This window comes from Vidua chalybeata, chromosome 1 (assembly GCF_026979565.1).
Source record: "Vidua chalybeata isolate OUT-0048 chromosome 1, bVidCha1 merged haplotype, whole genome shotgun sequence".
Classification (NCBI taxonomy): Eukaryota; Metazoa; Chordata; class Aves; order Passeriformes; family Viduidae; genus Vidua; species Vidua chalybeata.
This window is the reverse complement of record NC_071530.1, coordinates 141502300-141524886: the sequence shown is the minus strand read 5'-3', so window position 1 is coordinate 141524886 and position 22587 is coordinate 141502300. Positions and strand designations below refer to the sequence as shown.

Sequence of the window (22587 nt, the reverse complement as noted above, 5' to 3'; positions counted from 1 at the left end):
AGCCTCTAAAATGCTTTTCAAAGGTGAGATGTCTTGTCTGTGGAAGTTTCACTGATATCCATTTTCCAGACTAATGCAATTACCTGTGTTTTAGGCCAGAGAACAGAAACTCATTGCACAGCTTTAGCAGGCCAGGTACAAGCAGTACCAAACAAGCTTCCCTTATAAATGGCTTCTGAAAATTATCAAGGTGCCTGCTTTTCTATTCCTGCATCCTGAGCTTGGCAGAATTACCAGCATTTATAGGATCTCTTTTTGTTGCCTTTTGATACTTTGAAATGTGCAAAGGGTGCTCACACTTTGTGTGAGGGGTGCACGGTGGAAACCATTTTCACAAAGGTTGTCTTTAGAACAGATCTAACTGTGGGTGACACTGGAGGAGATTTGGATGGCTATTTCAAATTCATAACCACTCATCTGAAGGCCAGGTGGAATCACTGAGTTATCAAGCCTTGCCTTGTGCATGACACAGGTGGCAATATTTTATGTATTCTTAAATAGATGAGGATTTTCACATTGACAACAGTGTAAGGTTTTATTCCTTGTTTTCTTAATATGCCATGATTTGTTCTGTTCTGCAGTCCATCTCTTTTCTATTGCTCTTTGCCTTTGCTTTACAAGCAGCAGGATTTTCCCTGTTCCCTGTCCTCTACAAGGATCATTTGTTTCCACAATGCCCATGGACAAGTCTTCATCTTCCTGATCCCTCTTCTCCAGAGATCACCAGCACATTCAATTTGCAGCTGGAAAAAGTTCTTTCTTTTCTCTGCTACTACATCCCTGTCATTGGCACTTAGCTCATTTATGAGTGTGTGAGATGTTTTTGCAGAGCACATCATTTTTACTGAGAGGTGCAGGATAAATTCTACATAACACCAAATGACACAATTTAACCTTAGAGTTCTTTTAATAATAACTTTTATCTAAAAATAATCATGCCATTATAAAGTTGTTGAAAAACAGTTAAAAGAATTCATTACAAAACTATGCAAAGACTGTATTATACATTTTTGTTTGTGTAAAGATTTTGACCTTCATACTTAATGTTTAATCTGTAATAATAAACACTTGACTGAGAAATTAATTTCTACATAGCATAGAAGAATTGACTCTTAAATTCAGTTTTTGGTGCATAACAACACTTTCAATAATAATGTCAATAAACCTGCAGTAGTAATGACGTACATCATTAATATACACCATTAATGTACATTAATGTACATGAATGATAATGTACCTTAAGGATGGGTCTGAATGAGTATTCAAAGAAGACATTCCAATATTCTGAGAGCTCCAGTTTCTGATGTAAACAGTTACTTTTCTTTTTACAAGGTATGAGACGTGTTTAAGGTTAATTATTTCTTTTTGCCTTACTTATTTTTAGCAGAAATTTTCTTATTTGATTGACTAGAATGAGAGCCATGATCTACCCTCTTCCTATAACTATCCTTTCACTAATTGCACCTGGCAGTGTGTAGATAAAGAGAACCAGGAAGATAACGAGAATAAGCAGAATTATACCAATGATGATGTACTTCTTGTAATTCCTCCAGATCAGGTGATACAAACACTTGAAAGGGTTTACAAACCAAGAGAAGGATGTGTCTGGTCGGCTAAAGGGGAAGAAAGAAAAAGAAAATCTTTTGTTAAGGCAGATCCATCTCTTTCCAAAGTTATCTCACTACAAAATATATATTTGAGATTAGAAAGGACCTTTAACTCCTTGGAACCCACTACAGGGATTAGAGGGAATGTCCACCCAAGTGCACAAGCTGATGGGTCACTTTTCTTCCACCCATTCCCGAACCAAGCTCCACACACAACTTGTAATGAAATTCCAGTTCACACATCATAAATACTTCAATTTATGTCATGATATAGGGTTCAAAATTGAAAACAAGATCATGATAAACCCAAAAGAAGAAATACAGGCATCATACACTTGAGTACAAAAGCTTTCTAGTAATTTCAAGGAATTTAGCATCACAAAAGGCACTGCAAAATTAGTCACTACAAAAAATCTGATTGCACAGTGATTGTCATGGTGCCATAATAATCAGAGCCAGCTCAGGTTGGGCATGTGACCCAAATGGTGTATTTTCAGAAGGAAATTTAACACAGGCCTCATGAAAACAGAAAATGATGAAATGAAACCCAGATGGTTTGCCTGTGTACATAAAGAAGAGCCACCTTCTTCCAGTGGAGAATATCTGCATCCCACAATCCAAGTTTTTTCCAAATATTGCCACATGTTGTGTTGTCCTCCACACCCAGAAGTTTCTTCCCACTGTACAACAAAGCTGACTGCACACAGAGAGGAAAACAGTGTTCTGTTCAGGAAAAATGTTGTCCTGGTTCCTCCTCTGGCATGACACCTGGACTGGGAGGGCACTGTGCTGCTGCTCCAGCAGCCCTACCCAAGGCAGCATCTGCCAGCTTTTTCAATGGGATGATCAGATGAATGCAGTGGTGGTGGGCAACATTAACACCTGCAAAACCTGGGCAGATTGTCTTTCTTATTCAATGTCACTGTAATTGTGCAGATGGTGCAGAAAACTGAGGGTCATGTCTCACTCCAGAAAGGTGTTCCGGGAACTTAAGCAATGTCTCAATTATCTAGTGAACTCAGCATTAAGCCAGTGGAAGTGAATGCCAATGTGACAGAAAGTCTGTGAATGTAAAAGGCCAAGTGAGTATCTTTTTATGAAAGATACTTTTTATTGAGGTGGAAATGATTCAGAAATAAATCATCAAATTAGCCCTCCAGGTTAAAAGGAATTATTAAAAACCTGGACGACCTGAAGATTAAAACTACTTGAGTAACAAGACCCCTAGTCTGCATATACCAAATGTTTGAGGACTTTTCATAACCCTTAAAAACTGGGGAAAAAAGCCAGACTCTAATTATTTAACTTGTTTCCTTTGCAATGTAGTCAATAGAACTCATTATCAGCTATAGCAGTGTATTTATTATAATGGACTGCATCCAAAAAGGCATCATGTCTTGATCAGCAGAATTGAAGAGATGAATAACCTCATAGTGCTTTGGCCAGCAGGAAATTACACTCATTTAACCTTATTTGTTTGCATGTTCCTCTCTCTAGTTCACAGACATTTTATCTTTGTCCACCTTAGCTCTGGCACATTAAAGATTCTGCTACTGTCTATAGGTCCTAGAAAATAATTTTTTGTTTTGAAATTATTTTGTTTCTTAATTAAAAAGAATAACTTCACAAAACAATCTGAACATTTCTTTGCTTCTCTGGGTGTTCCTACATGATGAGCAAAAAAAAATAGAGTGAATCTATGAATCTGAGTACTGGCATAGAGATCTAGAGGTCCTGAGAAAAGAGGTCCTTGACATCCACTCCTTCCTGAAGAGAAGTCATTTGAAGGGTGGAATCAGTTATTTTTTTTCTCCCAGCTGATTGTGACTACTCTGCATATATGAACCACATATTGCATCACCTGGGGGCACTGAGCTGGTAATCTTTAATATCTTTAAACTTTAATGAAACTGAGGCATGCTATGTCTTCAACTGTTAGTTTATTTTCTTTCCAGTGAGTGAGTGTCTAGCTAAAATAATTTTTACTATTCACATGCTGATATTGCTTTAATAACCTTAGGATTTATTCTTTCTAAATGTAAAGCCTGGGTGCTCAGTCTGGTCCTTCATGGGCTGTCTGCATGGGGAGAGGAAGGACCTTCAGGAAGCCAAGTCATCTCTTTCCCCAGCTCATATCTCAGGATATGTGTGCTAAGGAAATGGGACGACTCCTCCACCTGTACCATGAGCACCTACAAAAGGAACCTGAATGTTTTGCTTCTGAGATGGGTAGTGTCAAATGACATTATCCCCACCCTACTTTTGATTTAATTGAGGCATACATCTCAGTTGAGAGTAGAATTATGTTGAGCCATATGTTGGCTGTGTATTCACACCACAAAAACCACTGATTACTCAGTGCAAGATCTGGAGGAAGACTCTGGTTTTGTAGCTTCTGGGTCAAAACACCTTCAGGCTGTACAGCAGAGAAGAGGCCACCAGGCTGCTGACAACTTTTTGGCCCAGCAGCACATTTGCAGATAAAATGTCCTTGAGCTGAAAACACAGGGAGCCCTAGGCAGCCATGGGTGCATGGGCTGGGTCTCAAACAGTGAGAGGAAAATAAAACAGTGCCTCGTGCATCCTGTTGACAACCTTCTGGAGGTGTAATTCTTCTATTCCACTTGACACTTCCTCTTAAAACTCCCTAGGCGGATTGCTTTCCACCACATGTATTTCAGAGCTATCCCAGTCCTCTCTCCTCTGAAAGAGCTGCTTTAGTTTCCATTACTGGGAATCTTTCAAACAGACCCCTGTCAGGCAAAGGTCATCTTGCCTTTGGGTAAAGGTGTTGGGTGAAGTGATGGATTAAAATCTTTCCAAGACTAGTTTTAAACAATGCTCTGATACCTCTGATCTGATAATCGCTTTATGCTGTTTCCTCCTTTCTCATGTTTATCCTGAGATGTATCTTAAACCAACAAGAATAAACAGAATGTGTAATCATTACCATTATGGCTAGCAATTGAATTTTAGAAGCTTTGGTAGCAGGAAATATAACATCAATTTCTCACACTCTTTTTTTTATCCAGCTCATAAAAAAAACTGCTCAAGTGTTTTAGTAGAACAAAGCACTTGAGCCAAAATAGATTAAAAGTACTTTTTTCCTGAATGCAAAAAACTCAGCTGATAATTTTAATGTGACAAATGCTGAAAGATAAACTGGTCCTTCTAGATCATTTGCCTTTGTTAAAACACTATGTCCTCATTAAACAGTCTTATGATGAAAAATAAGCATCTTCATTCTTTGAGTATGAAGTACAATAAAATTAGAGATGGAAGTCACACCCTTCGTGTGTCTAAGGAAGGGCAATGACCCTGGTGAAAGGTCTGGAGCAAGAGTCTTGTGAGAAGCAGCTGAAGGACCTAGAGTTGTTCATCCCGGAGAAAAAGAAGGCTTCCAAGGAGACCTTATTTCTGTTTACAACCACCTGAAAGGAGGCTGTAGCCAGGTGGGAATTGGTGTCTCCTCCCAAGTAACAAATGACAGAATGAGAGGAAATAACCTCAAGCTGCTCCAAGGAGGGTTTAAATTGTGTATTGGTGAAAAATTTACTGACCAAAAGGGCTGTCAAGCATTGGAACAGGCTTCCCAGGGAAGTGGTAGAGTCACCATTCCTGGAGGTATTCAAAAGACGTGTAGATGTCATGCTTAGAAACATGAGTTAGCAATGGACATGGAAGAGCTGGTTTAATGGTTGGACTCAATAATTTTAAAGATCATTTCCAACCTAAATGATTCTATTACTACTATAATAAATATAAACCAACTGATCTTTATAGGTAACCAAACTGAGATGTTGGCTGTATGTGTAAGCTATGATGATTTAAGATGTTGTCACGTGCCAGGTCAGCTATGGAATGAGCTCATGTGTGAATTGCAGCTGAGGACAAATGCTCAGCAATACATTTTATTTGGGCTTCCAGAGGAAGACATTTAAGCAGACCTGAAGGAGCTGGAGCAGCAGTGCCAGCCACCAGGCCATTCACAAGCTGCACAATTTCTTGCTGAAAGTTGCAGCAGGAAAGAGAAGAAAATCCAGGAGACCAGAGAGGAGGTGTCCTGCAAGGAGGTCAGGTGGTTGCCCTTTCCCATCTCCTGCTGAATGCCATGTTTAATGAGTATGCTCCTACTCACTTGGGTTTTTCCAAGGGCTCAGGCTCCTTTCGAGCTTTGCCTACTGGATTCTTCTCAGCTTCTTCTGCTGTGACCAAGTGAAACTCAGCTTCCACCTTGCCCTGGATCAGAGAGAGAATATGTAAGCATTGAGTCCTGGGTTTTTATCACTAATTCACAGCAGGATTTGTCTTGTGGAGAAATGATGGAACCAATTGAGGGCAAAGGAAATTGATTAAGGAAAATAAGAGAGTCTTTGCAGTTGAAAAGAAAGCACAAATTAAAACCCAGGCAAAAATTGCTGATTTATGCTCAAGGGAAGAGAGGTCAGATATTTTCTTCCAGACCCACAAATACCTTTTCTGCTTCTTAAATTATCATGTAATTCATCTGAAAAGACATGTTTTCTATCTACCACACATCCTGGCAGAGATGAATGCCTGAGCTGGAAGCTGTGCTGCTGACATGGACCAGATGTAATCCATCAGCAGGGGGAAATTCAGCCAGTCAGAAGTGCTGGAGCATTGAGCTGTGGGGTCTCAGCTCACAAAAGGAAGATGGGATGTAAAGAATCCAGTTACAATTCAGAGTGGATAAATCAAATCAGCTTTATAGAATCTGTGATGGATGAAAAACAGACAAATGACTTTACACATATTTGTGATTTTCCTACCCTATACCTTTGTGGATGGTATTAATCTGAAGTGTTGATCTATGCCCACTGGGTGTGATTCAGCACAGAACAGGGCTGAAAGAAGGATGCCAATAAAGTATAAATGTAGAAGCAAGGTAGTGATTAAAGTGGGGCTGGGAGAAAGGGAATCAATTGTACTAGAGTTGAGAATAGGGAAGTAAATCTGGGATTTGGAAGCAGAGTTCATTCACTAAATCCATGGAAAGTACACAGTCAACTCCAAGCTGAATAAGGCAATGAACTTGAAGATGGCACTTTTCATTAAAACATTCTTTTTGCTGGAATAGACAGAAATGTGAAGGAATGGTGAGCTTTAGGAACACCCTTGGAGAATCAATGAAAGTCTAGAGACAGGGGAAGAAACCCCCAAAAAAGGATCAAAGTAGGTGAATATATAGAGAGCTATCCTACTGGAAATGAGTAGCTGGTAGCTCTTGGTCTATGTCCCCCTAGGGAACTGAATGCAGCTGAAAAGGCACTTTAGTACTCAGTTACCTGGGTTCTTCTGAACCAAATATCTGGAGAACCACTAAAGCGTTTGGAGGAATCTTATGGGTTGCCAGTGGTTCAAAATCCAAAATTAGCATATTAGTCCTAGAGAAAAGCTGTTCATCTGTAGTGAGCTGCTTACTGTGAGCTCCCCAGCCTTGATGAAAGGCCACCAGCCTCTGATGCGCTTCTGCTGAAATATGGAGATCTTGTTTTCTTCACTTGCTGCCACAACTGTGCCTAAGTCACAGCTCTTGGCTGTCTTTGCTGCTCGAGGGAACCCATTCAGGTCCAACTCAAGAGTGCCTGGAGAAAAATAATTTGACAGCACTCAAGGACCAGACAGACACAAAGACATTCAAATAGCAGCTTCCAGATGATATCCGTGGAGGAATTTAGCAGCTGAGGATCTCTCTGTACTGTCAGTCATTCATTTGTATTGCCCTGGCATTCTCATCTGACTTAATTATTGGCTTTACAAGAAATGTGTAAGTTTGTAATGTGATGCTTCAGAAAGAGAAAAGCAAAAGTTGGGGCTCAGACACTACTTTGTGCATACCTCTGCAGAACACGGGTCTGGTGAGACCTCAGAGGGAGTTCAGGCAGATCCATTGCATACTTACCCAAGAAATCATCTGAAGAGAGTCTTTCAAAATCCCACACCTGAAGCACCAGCTCAGCAGGTATTTTGCGTTCTGTCTTTTCTAAGGAAAATATGTTTTCTCTTTTAGTAACCACCATTTGTTTCTCTGCTGGGAGGTAGTGGAATGGGAACACAAAGCGCCAGTTGAAGTTGCCCTCTCCTGTCAAGGAATTGTAATGTACATCTGTCTCCTGTTTGTCCTCTTCCAGGCCCTTTATCCACCTACAGCAAGCACACAGTGGAAAGCATTGCTGTCACCAGGGGATCTTGAAATGTAATTGTTAAAGTGTAATTTGGTTTCAGGCCTGAACATTTACTAATTCCTCCCTAACCAGTAAGAGACAACACAGTGTTCGGCACAGTGACGGGCAACAACAGCCCTGGCTTGGGGGATCTTGGGACACCAGCCACTGTAATGACCAGTGGTGATCAAAAGTTGAGAATGAGAACATGGTTTTTATTTCAATCAGACCCCAAAGTACCCCTTGGCCAGTACTAGTTTGCTATTGGCCAGGACACCTCTCTTCTTTGGGACAGGCAGTGGTGACAGCATCAATTATCCAGCACTAATCACCCTGTACTGATGTTTTGCCACACTAATAAATTCTGTGTCACTCTCTCAAGACTGTGATCAGTGCTCAGTATTAGAGCCTAAATTTTTTGCAATTCCTGTTTGCAGTTATAAATATGGTGTTTATATGGCTGGAGAAGTCTCTCTTGGGTTTTTTTGTGATTTCCTCTTGGTTTCTGCTACAGTGTGCACAATATCAGATGTGCTGTGGTACAAAGGATGCTTTCTTAAACATAATTTTCTCATCTGAAGAGAGGTAATGACCCATGTTTTAGTTCTGTAGATGATTTATCACACCTTGAATAAAGATTAACATTTTTATACTGTATCCAAAGAGCAGCTTTTCCCCTGCAACCCCAATATTTCAAAAAGGAATTGTGAAAAATGGTAACAACCTGAAACATGACACTGCCTCAAGTGCAAATCCATGCCTGCTGACAGATACAGTGCCACATGTACTGTTTGAACATAATGAGATCTGTTTCTTTATCACTAAGGCACAGAAGCAAAAGTTTCCCACTCCTGCCTTCTCTGTCAGAGCACTCTGGCATTGATGTTGGATGTTCTCATCACACAGCTCAGCACAAAGGCTGGCTCCCCATTTAATTCCTCAAATTCGTGTTCTCAAAGCTACTCTGCTGCTGCTCTGAACACTCAATTCATATTGGCCTATTAAACTTACTCTCTAGGAGTGGAAAAATGGCAAGAAATCTAACCTGAGATTTTCAGTACTTTGTACTGCCACTTATGCCCATACTTTCCTCCCAGCCCTCCCTGGTCCTCTTTTCTCTGATTATGTCAAACCTCTCTGCATCCATGTAAGCTCTTACAGTTCAAGTTCTGTAAGTGTTTGATCTCTGTACTAAACTCTGAGCTTGGTGCTTGTTGTGTGCCATCTCTGCCTGAGTAGGAATTAATGATTAGTGTCATTTTTGTTACTTGATTTTCAGAGGAAGTAAAACAGGACCAAAAAGGAGAAGTATCCAATATGGGTGAGTAATTTTGGCAGGCATTTAGTGCAAAGTGTGAAGGTCACTGAATAGCTCATCAAATATTCTCACAACATATTTTTTTCCTCTGATTTTTGAATGAAATATTGCATGTTGTTTTGAAGTGTGAAGAACTTACCCTTTTACATAGATATCACTTGATTTTTGCCCCGTAAAGATATTTTCATCTTCTAGAATGACATCCTCTGTATTCCAGATTATTACCCTCAGTTCATATCTGAAAAAGAAAAAAGGGTTGTGTGTAAAGCCCTGGTCAGACATTAATGCCAACCTCTATCAAATCATGTTCTTTATGAAGCGAGAAATATTGTGTTTGTGCATCAGTCTCAGGCCTCTTCTGTTTACAAGATTCTGGTGATAGAGTGGGGATGTTGGTTCCCCACAGCTCATGGACTATAATGGACAACAGCAGGATCACTGCCAGCTTTGGAGGGATGGAAAATTCCTCGCTTTTTATATGCCTGTTCATTTTCAACGTTTTTCACAAAAATCCTGCAGTGGAACAAGGCAAAGTTGATCTGAAAAACTTCATCAGAGTTGTCTCCAAAACAGTAATCAGCTTGCTAATAAAGAATAGAGCTCACTAAGAGATGCTTTTTAGAAGAAATGCCTAAAAACATTGCATTTTGTGCAATTTAGGGCATTAAAAGGGAAGAGGACTACTTGGAGATATTTGCATTTAAGCAGGTACAATCATCTTTAGAAACAATTGTAAAAGGAATTAAAGTTTCTTCTTCCTTTCCACTCCCTATATGCAAACATTTATGGTGGTCATCCAAAGCTCTCAAAATTTGATCTGAAATACACATATTGCAGGAGACATAAAAATTTAATACTGAAAAATTTAGGTATTCCTTAAGTCATGGTATGAACTGCAAAATACATAAAAAAGACAAACTAACTATGTTTGATAACACTAACATACAGTTTCCCTGATATGACATGTTTTGTCTTGGAAATAACCTCAATCTCAGGGTGTGGCACAATTTGCTTCAGAAGTTACCAGACACTCTGCATCATGGAGCTCCTAAGGAGCATGAAAACCAAGCCTCTGAAACAGCCAAAGAAACTTGAATCTGCAATGCCTCACCTGAGTCTTGTTCAATCAAAGATCATCAATAAGAGATGTTTTCACAAAATGTTTGAAGTTTTATAGAGGCTGGAGCCTGTTTTGCGACAGCAAATATGCATTTGTCATCAAGATGTGTAACTTGTGTCTACACGTACTGGTGTTTTTTCCTCATAATGAATGTTCAACATTATTTTCCCCTGCTACAGTAGACTGAAAAAAAAGGTAGCAACAATTTGGTTTTATGGGCTTGATTAGTTTTAAATCTTTTTGGATTGGAAAATGTTGTTAAGGACTTTTATAGAAAGTGCTGGTCTGAAAGAAGTGATTGCTACATGGATTGTTTGTTTGTCTAATCAAAAAACATAGGAATAGTACCCGATGATGTTTCATACATGAAATTCTCAGGAAAGGCCTTGCTAAAATACAGGATGGGCTGAGAATTCTGTTTCTCATTTTTGTGTTTTCTTTGCAATATTCAATTACCTTGAACAACTATGTGCAGTATTACATGTAAAGAAGGGAATGGGAGGAGGCTATTCCAAACAGATCTCTTCTATCTGTTGCTGCTGTATGTGTTTCTTGATCTTATTCTTGAAAAAATTGCTGGAAATCCAATACATGTAATGCTATTGCAGCAGATTTAAGAACTCAGCCGGGGTCGAGAAAGTTATCTCAGTGAAAAAGCTAGTGAACCTAGAATTAATTTTGCTGTTCAACAAGTAGATGATAACATCAGAATTACTTGCCTCTAGCCACCTGCAATCTCTTTATTATAAAGGATAAAGGGGTAAAGGATAAAAAAAGGATATCTTTGTAAGAGGTGTGTGATAGCTCTTGCTGAAAAATCACCAACAGTTCTTAGAGTTGTTTAATGGAGGAAACCAAACTAAATGCTCCTCTTTGATTTGAAGTCATGTGAACCAAAGAAAACTTTCCTCAGGACTGGAGAGGTTTGTTTTAGTAGTTAATTTTCTATTTATTTCCAGACACTTAAGAAAGACTCGGTCTTTGAAGAGTTATTGCTACTGTGGTGGGAGGAAAGCACAGAGTATTACCCTTTGGGTTTTCTTGGTGAAATGTCCACGGGGGGTCCTGGCAGAGGCATATCATTAGGAAACATGTCAACCCACATCTGTACACGACCCTTGAAAACAAAGAGATAAACATCCCTGTAACCCTATTTTACAGAGGCTTTAAAAGGCTTTCAATGTAGTTCTGACATCCAAAATCACCACTTCCTCTACAAGCATCAACCAGCTCAATATCCTGTAACTATGGTTTAATTTAGGAACTTTCTATACAATATCTTTTTCATGCACATATTCTTTCAATGTTTCAGGTATTTGGTAAAGTTGAAATAGAGCTCAAACACTGTCAGCTTCAAGGTAAAACACATGCAAAAAACCACATGCAAAACACATGCAAAAATAGTATGTGATGAACAGAAAAAGGACAACCAATGTTTAGACACAAGCAGAGGTTTTGTTAACTTAATGAAATAAAGCATTTAAAAGAATGAAAATTTGCAGTTACACCTTGTGTGATTACTGTGTATTTGGGTAAGTGGCTGTGTACACACATGGGTGACAATTTCCAGGTTAATACTGTACAAGGTCTCACGTTTGGTGCAGCACTGGAGTGCTGACTCTGTAGATTTGCAGTTACAAATAGAAACCACAATAACTGGAGGGAATGGAAACTGCTCCTGCTACCAGGAGCTGAGCTGCTCTACCTGTTCCATGCCTGGCTTGTCCTTGTGATAGAGAGGCCGAGTCTCAATGTGCTCTGGGACCAGTTTGTAGCCAGCTCCAGGGATTTCCTCCCAAGCACGTAAAACCTTCAAGGAGAGATGTTCATATGATTCAACGGGCTCTTCTATAGGAAAGAGTGAAACAAAAAGAACAATGAGAGCTGAATTATAATGTTGAACCCCTTGGTAATATGTTTCATTAGTTATTAGAGGTACTCATTAAAAATTTGCTTGAGTTAAGAGGAAGGTGTTATGTATTCCAGCTAAATAAAGAAAGGCCTTGAAATGCTTCTAATTTGCATAAATAAGGGGACCCACTGGGTTAATTAGAAGATTAGCACTCAGGCAGCAGTTCTCCTGTAAAATATAGCAAATCATTCCACTGCTACAGCATCAGTTTTTAACAGGAAGATGGAAGAAACATGTCAGTTATTCTTTTGGCAGAAAATTGCAAAGCTTTAAAGCCTGTGAAAGACAAGGAGCCTTGGATTTGACAACGTTGACAGTAAATAGGCACTAGGAGTTAACTATGCCTCCTTTTACTTTTTGATGGCAACAGCAAAGACTGCCTTAGAGAATTGAATCACACCTCAGAGGAAGAGAGTTGAAGTCCATGGGCAAGAACATTTCACCTCCTGACCCTCTCACCTTGGCCACTGGAAGGGATACCCAGATAATTCCAGAGAATGGCACCTCAAGGAGGGACCAGTGCTAATACTGAATGTAGCATGGATGCTAGAAAGCAGAGCCCTTTGAGCTCTTGAGCTTCTCTTTCCTCCCTTTTTGTGTGGGCTCCGCACAAAAGGAGCCCAGACTTTTGACAAGTGATATCTTCTAGATTAGAAGTCCCTAAGTGAGAAGAAGGTTAAGATTTATTTGTGTCAACAAATTGTTATCACTTTTCCTACGCATGTTGCTATGCCTGAATCACTGATCGTTGGCAAAAGACTCTTGGAATTTAAACAGTAGATATTAAACCCTCCCTAATGACTCAGAGAGTGAGGAAGGATGATCTTGGTTCCCTCTTGTATACCAACATCTAATTTTAGCCAGCTAAAAGCAAGGTCTTTGCTGCTATTCAGTCAGGCAGCCTCAGTAACAATGACACAGATTATCCTACAATATCCTGTATCTTCTCAAAGAAACCTTTCTAAAGACTTTTTTGTGGGTTTTTGTTTGTTTGTTTGTTTTTGTTTTGTTGGGGTTTTTTTTTGTTTGTTTTGGTTTTGGTTTTGGTTTTGGTTTTTTTTTTTACCTCTGAGGATGCATATTTCTTCCCATTGGCTACAGGTAATTCTAGACTACCTGGGAGTAGTGGTCAGGCAGTTGGACTAGATGATTGTTGTAGGTCTGTTCCAACCAGACTATTCCTTTCCTATCCTATCCTATCCTATCCTATCCTATCCAACTTCATTGTTCCTAAAGCAAAGTTAAATTTTTCCTTCCCCTGCAAGTTAAAGCTGGATGGATAATTATAATTTTCTCCATCTGTACAGGGGAAATGGGACTGCTTTCCCTTTTCAGTATGCCTCTAGAGCTCAAATCTGTGGCCTTTGTTAGTTTACAGATCCAAATGATGGCCACCACAGAAATCCATCAGGAAATAAGGACCTAGATGTACTTGTCAGAACAGCAATCTGGATAGAAATTATGTAAAGACTGCATGAGATAAACTATTTCTGTACAATATTGAAAAATTTGTGTACATAAGTCTTTTGGTCTTTGCCATCTGGTTCTATATTTCCTTGCTTCTAATTTCCATCATCTTATCTGACATTGGTTTGTCTGAATCTTATTTTAGTGAACCAGAATTTTGATTGAGACATCCTGCTGCTGGTAGCCACACTCAGTCATCTGCCAGTGAGGAAAACAAACAGCAATATTAGAGTAAAATATCTCTTTCAGGCCAAGAAACCAAAAATGGATCAACTCTTCTCCCTTCAGCAGTGCTTTCTTGGCAGCCTTCCACTCAAGGTGTGAGCTGTATTTTGTAGTGCTAAGAAGAATTGTGTCAAAGAAAACCAACACTGATAAGGGACTGGAGGTTTTCTTACACTGCCACAGTGTCACTACTGTCTCCAAGACCAGCTCCTTCCACTCCCCTTGAAAGGCTCCATCCTCACATCTGTTTTCCTTATTCTGAGAACAAAATTGAGTCATAGAATGGTTTGGGTTCGAAGGAATGTTCAAAGACAATCTTGTTCATCTCCCCTGCCAGGGGCAGGGGCACCTTTCACTGATGACTCTGTCCCCTCCACCCCAATGTGATATGGACACTGGAGGTCCCAATTGCTTTGACCTCTTTTTAACCTGCGAGCTCTGACAGTAAGTTACATCCTGCCACCTGGATTCATGGACCCTACAGATACCTGGATCTAGAGTGCTATGTCAGAAGGGGAATCAGGAAAAAACCAACACTGAGGAAAGACAAGTAGGTAATGTAGGACTGGCTGGTAAGTGGCCTGGAATATAACTATGGTCAGAAATTTGTCTGACCTTGAGTAACTCCCTTCAAAACAGTATTTCCTTTCCCTCTACTTCTCAGTTCCTGGGTCTGTCTATTCCAGTGTTTTAATTTAGACAGAGAATACATTCTCTGAAAGACTCTTCCTGACTTCCCCTGCTTTGATATTCTGTGGGGAAGGATTTCAGAGCATGCACAGACCAACAATAAGCCAGAAGACATATTCCAAGAGGGTCCCCCACACTCCAACCAATCTTGGACATCCCATCCTTGGGATCAGGTAGGAGCTAGTCCAAGGTATTCCCCAATAGCCACCATGAGGATATCAAATCATCAGCAGCAACTGTTTCACTCTACAGATTCTTTGCAATTAAGCTACAGCAAAAGCTAATACAGACACAGCCTTCATTGCCAGAGTTACATGAGCATTTAAGAGTAATCCAGCTTGAGAGTTCACAGCACAACAGGGCTCCAGCCACATCTTGGCAGGCTCCTGGTACTGCTACAATGCAAAGGGAGGATGCTGAACTACTTCGTTACCATTCTCATCTTCTTTGAAGACTGTCTGTCCCTTGAAGATTTTTGTTCCTACTTGTATCTCTCCTGGCCTCATGAAGGGTCCACTTATTCTGTAGTCCTTGCACAGCTTAGCGAGGATCTCGCTTGGCTTGGTTGCATCTCGCCATGCATTGTACCCTTCTCTGCAAGGAGGGGACAGAGTGAAGTGAAATGGGTGAGGTTTTCCTTCAGAATAGTGCATTGACAGATCAGGAATTTCAATGCAGAGATTTGCTTTGTGGTCAGTGGCCTGATACCAGCTCAAACTTTTCCTTTCTCCAGCACTGCTTCTGATTTGAAACACTGCCTCTTTCTGCTCAGGACTTTGGAGATCAACCACTCCTTTCTCTTAAAACACAGGAGAAGCTGAGGCAGCCTTGCCTACAACTTAGATAAAGTAATAGCATGGCATGCTTCCCATGAGGAAAAGGAACAGAGATTGTTCCCTGTTGCACCTAAAAGATTTGAGATTACATGTGCTGCCTCCATTCAAGGAGAATTATTCTGCATCTCCCAGATGCAAAGGATAAGCTCAGGTTATCTGGGACACGCAATAAGCACATGAAGAAATATCTCACACTGGAGATTGAGCTGGCAAGGGAAGCTTTGGGGTTTGGTCTGTGTTCTTGGATTGCTTTTTGACATTATCCACCCTTGCTTTTTAGAAAAAAAATGAGAAACAATCATAGAAGAGCCCCAAATACACATCTCCCATGGTAGGGCACTAACCCAGGGCAGCTGAGTTATTTTAGGTTGACTTTCTCTGCATGAATTAATTTTTATGCGCAAGGTCCTTGAGAGTGCAGCTGTCTGGCAGGGACCAGGAGCTCAGCCTCACTGCCCCACAGCTCACCCTGTCACAGAGGTCGTGTCAGAAGTTTCTGTTCCTGCTCCCCCCAGTGCCACCCTAGTGCCACCAGCCTTGCTGCAATCACTCCAGCTGCAGTGGAATAGCAGAGAGCAAAGTAGAGCCCTGGCATAATTTCTCTGAGAGATTTTTCCCATTTGCCCTTTATGCCTGTCCAAAGGCAGTTTATCAAGCAGGTATGTTGTAAACATCAGCTGTTTACTATCTAAAATACTTCTTGAACCAACAGTGCTGTTAATTTAAAAATATCCACTTCCCACTGAGGCTGGCAGCTACCCAAAGCCACCACTAAGCTCTTTGGTAAGTTTTAATTAAAATACCCTCTGTAACACTTTTGTGCTGGAGAAAGTACAAACATCTGGAACACATCTGTAATTTCTCCTTCAAGTCAAGTCACTCACTGTGAGCTCTGTTGCTGCCTGAAGAAGTACTTACATTTCATATTGACTCTGTAACCCACAGGTAGCTCGATGTCTGCTGTAGAAACGATTTTCCAAATCAATTTTAGTCTCTCCAATAAGATCATCTGTCCCAATGAAGTCATGGTCATAGATCAAGACTGTGAGCAACGAATCCTTGGGGAATGTGGCTTGGATTTCAAATGATCTGCAGGAAAAATTGAAACCTACATGAAGTCAAATCAATTTTGAAGCCTCAAAGTCTAGGCTAATTAATGCCATGCAAACAGTGTGTGAGTGGTGTCTCTTCTAACACAGCTTTTTGGGTAGTACTTTTTGCTTCAATTAAATACATGAACATGCTGGAAACACACAGTGCAAAAGTATATTCTTTCTCCAGCTTCCCTGGCACCCTGTGTACAGTCCTAAGATTGTTCCTACAATCCTGAATCCAATAATGCTAATACAGGTGTGGGTAATGGTTCTCACACATTTTTCAGAACCCCCAAAAGGGACATCTAAGTATTTTCTGTCTTCTCGCAAAAGCTGCAGGTTAAATATTGAATATAGGAATTTGGGGGCATCCAACAAAATGATCAGGCAAAAGTTTTAAATAAATCCAAAAAAAAACAAAGATAAGAACTCCCTTTTCACTTGGTGCATTTTTCAGGAATCAGTATTGTTGAGATGTGATAGGAAGTTGAAAATATAAATGTGATTGTAAAAGGGATTTGACAAATTAGTGAAAGACAGGACATCCTGATTACAATACTGGCTCCAGATTTCTCCAAAGCACAGAAAAAACTGAGCTTTGTCTCCTCAAGGATGAGTTTTCTGCTTTCCCTCCCATTCTAGGGGTCTTTCAGTCCAAAATATTATCGTTTTTCTGTCTTAATGTTCTTCCACCCCAATTCAAAATATTTTCAACTTTCTTAAAATAGAAAAATTTACTGGAAAAAAAATCACAGCTATTAGCATAAAAATATAAATAGCTACAAAGCATTGATAATAATAAACTGGATATTTACTGACAGTTTGCCCCTGGCTCCCCCACTCAGAAGGCTGCTGAGTTCAAAAAACTCATATGTCCTAGAATGATGAGATTTATTTAGCACTCTATTCAACCTGAAACAGCAACAAAGATTGTGAAATCACACTTTACTGTTCTGATATTTGTTTTGCTTTAAACTTAATGATTGTATTAATTTTCACAGACAATTATTATTTGTTGTCTCACTTCTTCTCACACATCATTTTGCAAAACCTCTCACAGATTTCATTATTTGGTATGTTTTGATGGGTATGAAAATGAAATATTTTATTATCATACAGTGTTACACCAATTCCCAACATTTTAACCATCAGAATTACAAAACATCCAAACAGGCTGAAATCAGCAAACAGCAACAGTGGTAGCAAGAGAGAAAGCACAAATTACACTGAATACAAAAATAAGTCATCACTGACCTTCCAAATATAGGGTTTAGCTGCTTGGGGATGTAGTTTTCCCTGTCTTTAATTTCTGTGTTGCCCAGCCTCAGCACAATGTAGGGATCTGACTTCCCATCTGGATCAGCTGGGCTGAGGTTAAATGCCTGTTAAGAAGAAAAATTGTGTCCTCAAGAAGTTTGCTTAAATACAGCAGGGTCCCTACACAGAACTATGGTTTTCCTGCCCAGTCCTGGGGGTTCTGGAAGTTCAGGGACTTTGCCTGCCTCATGTAATGTAAAATTTGGCTGTGGTTTTGTAGGCTACTATGAAAAGATGATCTGGAGAGTCTGCAAAGCTGGAAATGTTGTCTCATCACTAAGACAGAAAAAGCTGAGCAGGAGAGGCAATGCTAGAAGAAGCTGGATGCATAAGTGCAGGTAGGATTCAGGAAAGATTTACCCACAAATATTGTTCCGGATCCTTGAACAGTGCAAACCAACTCTTTACAGAATCACGGAATTCTTAAGGTTGGAAAAGACCTCTAGGTCCTTATATGCATTCAGGAAGTAAAACTATCTCTTCATATTTTGTTGCCAGTCTCTCTGCATGCCATCTTTCTGTCTTATATACCTGAAACTCTCTTTTTTCTCTGAAATACCAGTTTCTTCTACCAATTTTACCTCTCACGCCATTCTCTCATCTCGTGCTCTGTATTTCTACCTTAATCGACCCCAAATTTATTCACATGTAAAACTTTCATAGTATGCTATTCACAGACCCTCAAAAATACACTACCATTTCCCCCTTACTGAGGTTTTGTTTAAATGTGTGTCATTTTTAACAACTCTGCTCATTAAAACTGGCTACATTTGGATATTGTGGCTGGAACAGGTTATCTATAAGTTAGATACTATAGACCTATAGTATCTATAAGTTAGTTATGTATCCACAGCTTTTAGTTTGAACAAGTGATTCTCCAATCTTGCAGAAATCTCCAGCTTTATTGTCAGGAATATATATACATTTTCTATTCTTAACACATATTTCTACACTATGAAATGTTGCCTGAAATATAACCAGAAAAAAGCCCAAACCCCATGGATGAGGATTTTCAGAAGCTTCACTGCAAAGACACTTAAAGTAAACTGAATTGAAAATGAAAATCCAAGTTACTCCAAGGTTAAAAGAGCATCTGTCTACTTACTGCCACAATATAAACCCTGATGAGCACTTTGACAGAGTGGTTTGGGGGTATCCCTTGCAGGATGCGGGGCTGCCCTCCATCCAGCAAGCTGCCATCCTCAGGACTTGGATATATGCAGAAGGAGCCCTGGAAATATACTGACTTTTATCTCCCTTGAAAACAGATCAAGTGCAATAAAAAAACAATCCTTTGAATGAAAAAAACATCACTCATGCAACTTATTTTGTCGTAGCCCTCACAGGGAACCCAAACTGCATTGCACTAAACATCACCTTTTAAAATGTCTTTTCTATACAATATGGTACTATCATACCATAGATATGATATGTAAATATCATAGATATTTACAAGGAGTACCTCTGTGCCTATTGACTATTTTAAACTAATACCTGTAGGTGTTCTAAATCCAGTTTTCTTATCATGAATGTTTTAAAAATAATATTTTGACCTTAACTGTATATTGGCAAATTAATAATTCCATTGAGTAAGTTTCATAACAATGTGACAGGAATCCAACTTATTTTTGCAGCTCATATAAATCAATAGGGACTTATGTTGCTGAGTAGCTCATACTGCCTGAAACCAACTAACAAGTCATTTGGACAGAAATCTGCATTGCAAGCTAATTGAGATATCAATAAGTTTAATCAGTTCCTATAAACTACAAACAAATCCTAATAACATTGCTCAGGCTTTGAACTTTTCAGATTGCCTGATGGAGTCCTGGATGAGGCTGTAGCTGTGAGGGCCTACACTTAAATTACACAAAATTACATATAAGGTTCTGTAACTGATAGTGTGGAAACCAAGTTACATTAGTGAAATCTGGACTACATAATATCTCTTCTTCCCCTTCTGTAATTTCAAACTCCTTGTGATTCCTTATTTCAAAACAGAAGTGAACACCTGATATTGGATGATGCTTTTTTCTATCAGATAATGGGAAAGGAAAAAACTTGACTCCAGATATAATAAAGCTAATTCTATTTACAATAGACTATTAATGTTTGTTTTGTTCATCCCTGGCACACCTGAAATATGTATTAAAACCTAAAGTCTCTAAATTATTACTCATTTAATCAACATTAAAGATTACCTTAAATTTTCCTATTATTCTGTCTTCAGCATCAGCATGAACTTCATCATTAGATTTTCCTCTTAAGAGCTGGAAAGTTTTCACCCAGTCCTCAAAGTTATTAAATTCACTCTCCAAGTCTCCTTCATAAATCTTTGAAAATAGAAGAATGCTAATATTTTGTGGTGCAGTGAATGTATTTATAGCAACTTTTTTATTAGCGAATGAATAGAAATTCATTTTCACCCAAAATGAAGATCTTAATAAAAACCAAGGTTTTGCAAAAGTCCTTGAGGGAAAAAAGTTAGTTCCCCATTTAAAACAGGACCAGTTTTGTCCTCAACCAAAGTCTTTCCCCAACTGTTGAAATAACACATTAATGCAGCAGGTGGAAGTGAATCTGGAGGGGCCAAAATGAACATTTGTAGCCACTGGTGTCAGTGAAAAGTTGTGGATGTGCTGCTCCTTGTTTCTATTTCCTTGCTGCATTGTGCCTTTGTTGAATGGACCCATTCTATTGTGTTAATGTGTCAAAACTTGAGAGCAAAGCAGACAATAATAAAGTGCTGTGGGGACAGAGCTTTAAGATAGCCCAAAAGACCAAATAATTTTTCAAAGAACATGTTTTTTCAATACTGTCCCCCAGTAATTTATCAAGCGTGAAATAGAAGGGCCTAGATTACTGGCATCTTTTAAAAAATGGAAAGAGCAGTTTTAAATTACCATTTATTCAGCCACAATCTAATCCAAACTGTCCTAATCTTTTCAAACCTCTCATTTCTTCAGACATTTTGCACAGCCCATGTAGTTTTCTTTGAATTCCTTCTATCATTACCCAACCAAATCTAATTTGAGCTGAGTATTATTTCCCATCAAGGAGAATCCACTAGCCATCACAGTAATGCTCTCCACCTCTATTTTTAAGACATTCTTAATAGGCTGCAATATTTCTAACATGAAATTTGGGATTTCCAACTGCAGTACTTTACATGCAAACAACAAAACTGAATTTCACTGAAGTTTCTCTGGGTTTGTCGACACCAATAAATTATGTCTAAGACCAAGTGGGCCACATCCACCCTATGAGACCGTGGTCTCCTCTGTGTCCCTTGTGCTGAAGAGCATTATCACTATAATATAGTGTGTTTTATTAATTTTAAAGTTTCTCAAATATATCTAGGGAGGGTTTGCCCAACTCAGCTGCTGATGCCAAACTTTGGAGAGACAGTGAACAACAACAGCTTACCTCAGCCTTACTTTTCTCTTACCTGCAGTGTTGCTAGCTTTGGAGTTTCTTTCAGTATCCTTTTCAATGTCTTATCCTTCTTCTTTTTGTCTGGCTCATCCTCTATAATCAATGCTATGTGGTCAGAAGTCTGCTTATCTGCAGAAATTAATGAGATCATGTGTGTTTTAGTAAGCAAAGCATATAAAATGCTTCAGAGAAGGATGCAAAATACAATTTTTAGAGTCCCCCTTGCTCTTTCTCTATTTATTCCTCTACTGCCAGACATGGGGATCCTCTCTTTTACCACTGGTCCCCCCAGGCAGAGAGGTGGCAATTTATGCTCTCTGTGGCTGCCAGTCTTCATAAAGAACTTGCTGGACCAAATGTGATGGTCCTGTATGACCCCTCCCTGGCGGCCACCTCCCAGACCACCCTTTTCCTCCCTCTCTGACTCCTCCCCAGTGCAAATAAACAGATTTTATCAGCTTTCACATAAAATTTAAGGTTTATTTAAAACAGAAAGATGTTGTTTAGGCTGACAGCTGCTTCAGATATCAGGACCCAAGCCCTTCTCTGCTTAAAGATATCACAAAATAGGGTGTATATTACCTGGTGAAAGCCTAGAAGTGTGAGAAATGGGAGAAGGTACACCAGACTAAAGTCAGATTCCAAACACTGAGAGGGGATTTCCCAACAAAAAGAGGGTGAGCCCTCAAAAGTTACACTGAGATGGTTCAGTTCTTTGGCTGAAATCTGGATTTTGAGTTCACTTTACTTTCATTTTTTGAGTAGTTCCTGTGTGTTTAACAGCACTAAATATTTAGAGATACATATTTCATGCCAGAGATGTCTTGTATGTATAATGCTTATCATCACAGATGAAAATTTGTAACAAAAATTATCAGAAGAAAATTTACAAGGTCTGAAATCAGCAGTCAGAACCAATAAGCCACAACTGCCTAAATAGCCTATGAGTGGATGTCACAACTGTAAATGAACATCACATTTTTGTAGAACATTCTCTATGTAAATATTTCCTCCATTTGCACAAATGAGCTTCACTCAGAAACTGATCTTCTCATCTCTCAGCAGCCCTGATGATCACTGAAGCACCATTATCTGCTGTTCCCAAGATGATGTCATGTGATGTATTTAGGTCATGTCTTCCATTCAGAGCAACCTCAACACCCCCTTTAAACCTTTAAATCACCTCAGTCATTGGGGGAGTGTGGTCAGCTCTGGCACGAAAAGGTCATTAATTTCATTCTGAATAGCAGCTCTGTGTAAACAGTAAATATTTCTTTATTTTCCCAGCCTTCTCAAGCAGTCATATTTGTCCAAAAATAAATTTTTCCAGAGTTTAGTTTGATTGTGGCAGGACCTGTTGAGCCCTGGAACATATATGTAT

The 22587-nt window shown here is 39.4% G+C and overlaps 1 protein-coding gene across 1 annotated transcript in view; it reads right to left on the bottom strand.

The window, feature by feature from the left end:
• Positions 1-943: 943 nt before the first annotated feature.
• Positions 944-22587, bottom strand: part of FER1L6 (fer-1 like family member 6) — a 66110-nt gene continuing 44466 nt past the window's right edge. Inside the window, exons 29-41 of the mRNA XM_053947683.1 lie at positions 21220-21335; positions 19973-20104; positions 18877-19002; positions 17709-17836; positions 16279-16449; positions 14958-15118; positions 11936-12078; positions 11259-11347; positions 9250-9348; positions 7531-7772; positions 7050-7213; positions 5746-5846; positions 944-1613 (exon numbers count right to left, since the gene is read on the bottom strand). Of these exons, the coding sequence (XP_053803658.1) occupies positions 1427-1613; positions 5746-5846; positions 7050-7213; positions 7531-7772; positions 9250-9348; positions 11259-11347; positions 11936-12078; positions 14958-15118; positions 16279-16449; positions 17709-17836; positions 18877-19002; positions 19973-20104; positions 21220-21335 (1859 nt within the window). The 3' untranslated portion in view covers positions 944-1426. The remainder of the gene's footprint in view (positions 1614-5745; positions 5847-7049; positions 7214-7530; positions 7773-9249; positions 9349-11258; positions 11348-11935; positions 12079-14957; positions 15119-16278; positions 16450-17708; positions 17837-18876; positions 19003-19972; positions 20105-21219; positions 21336-22587) is intronic.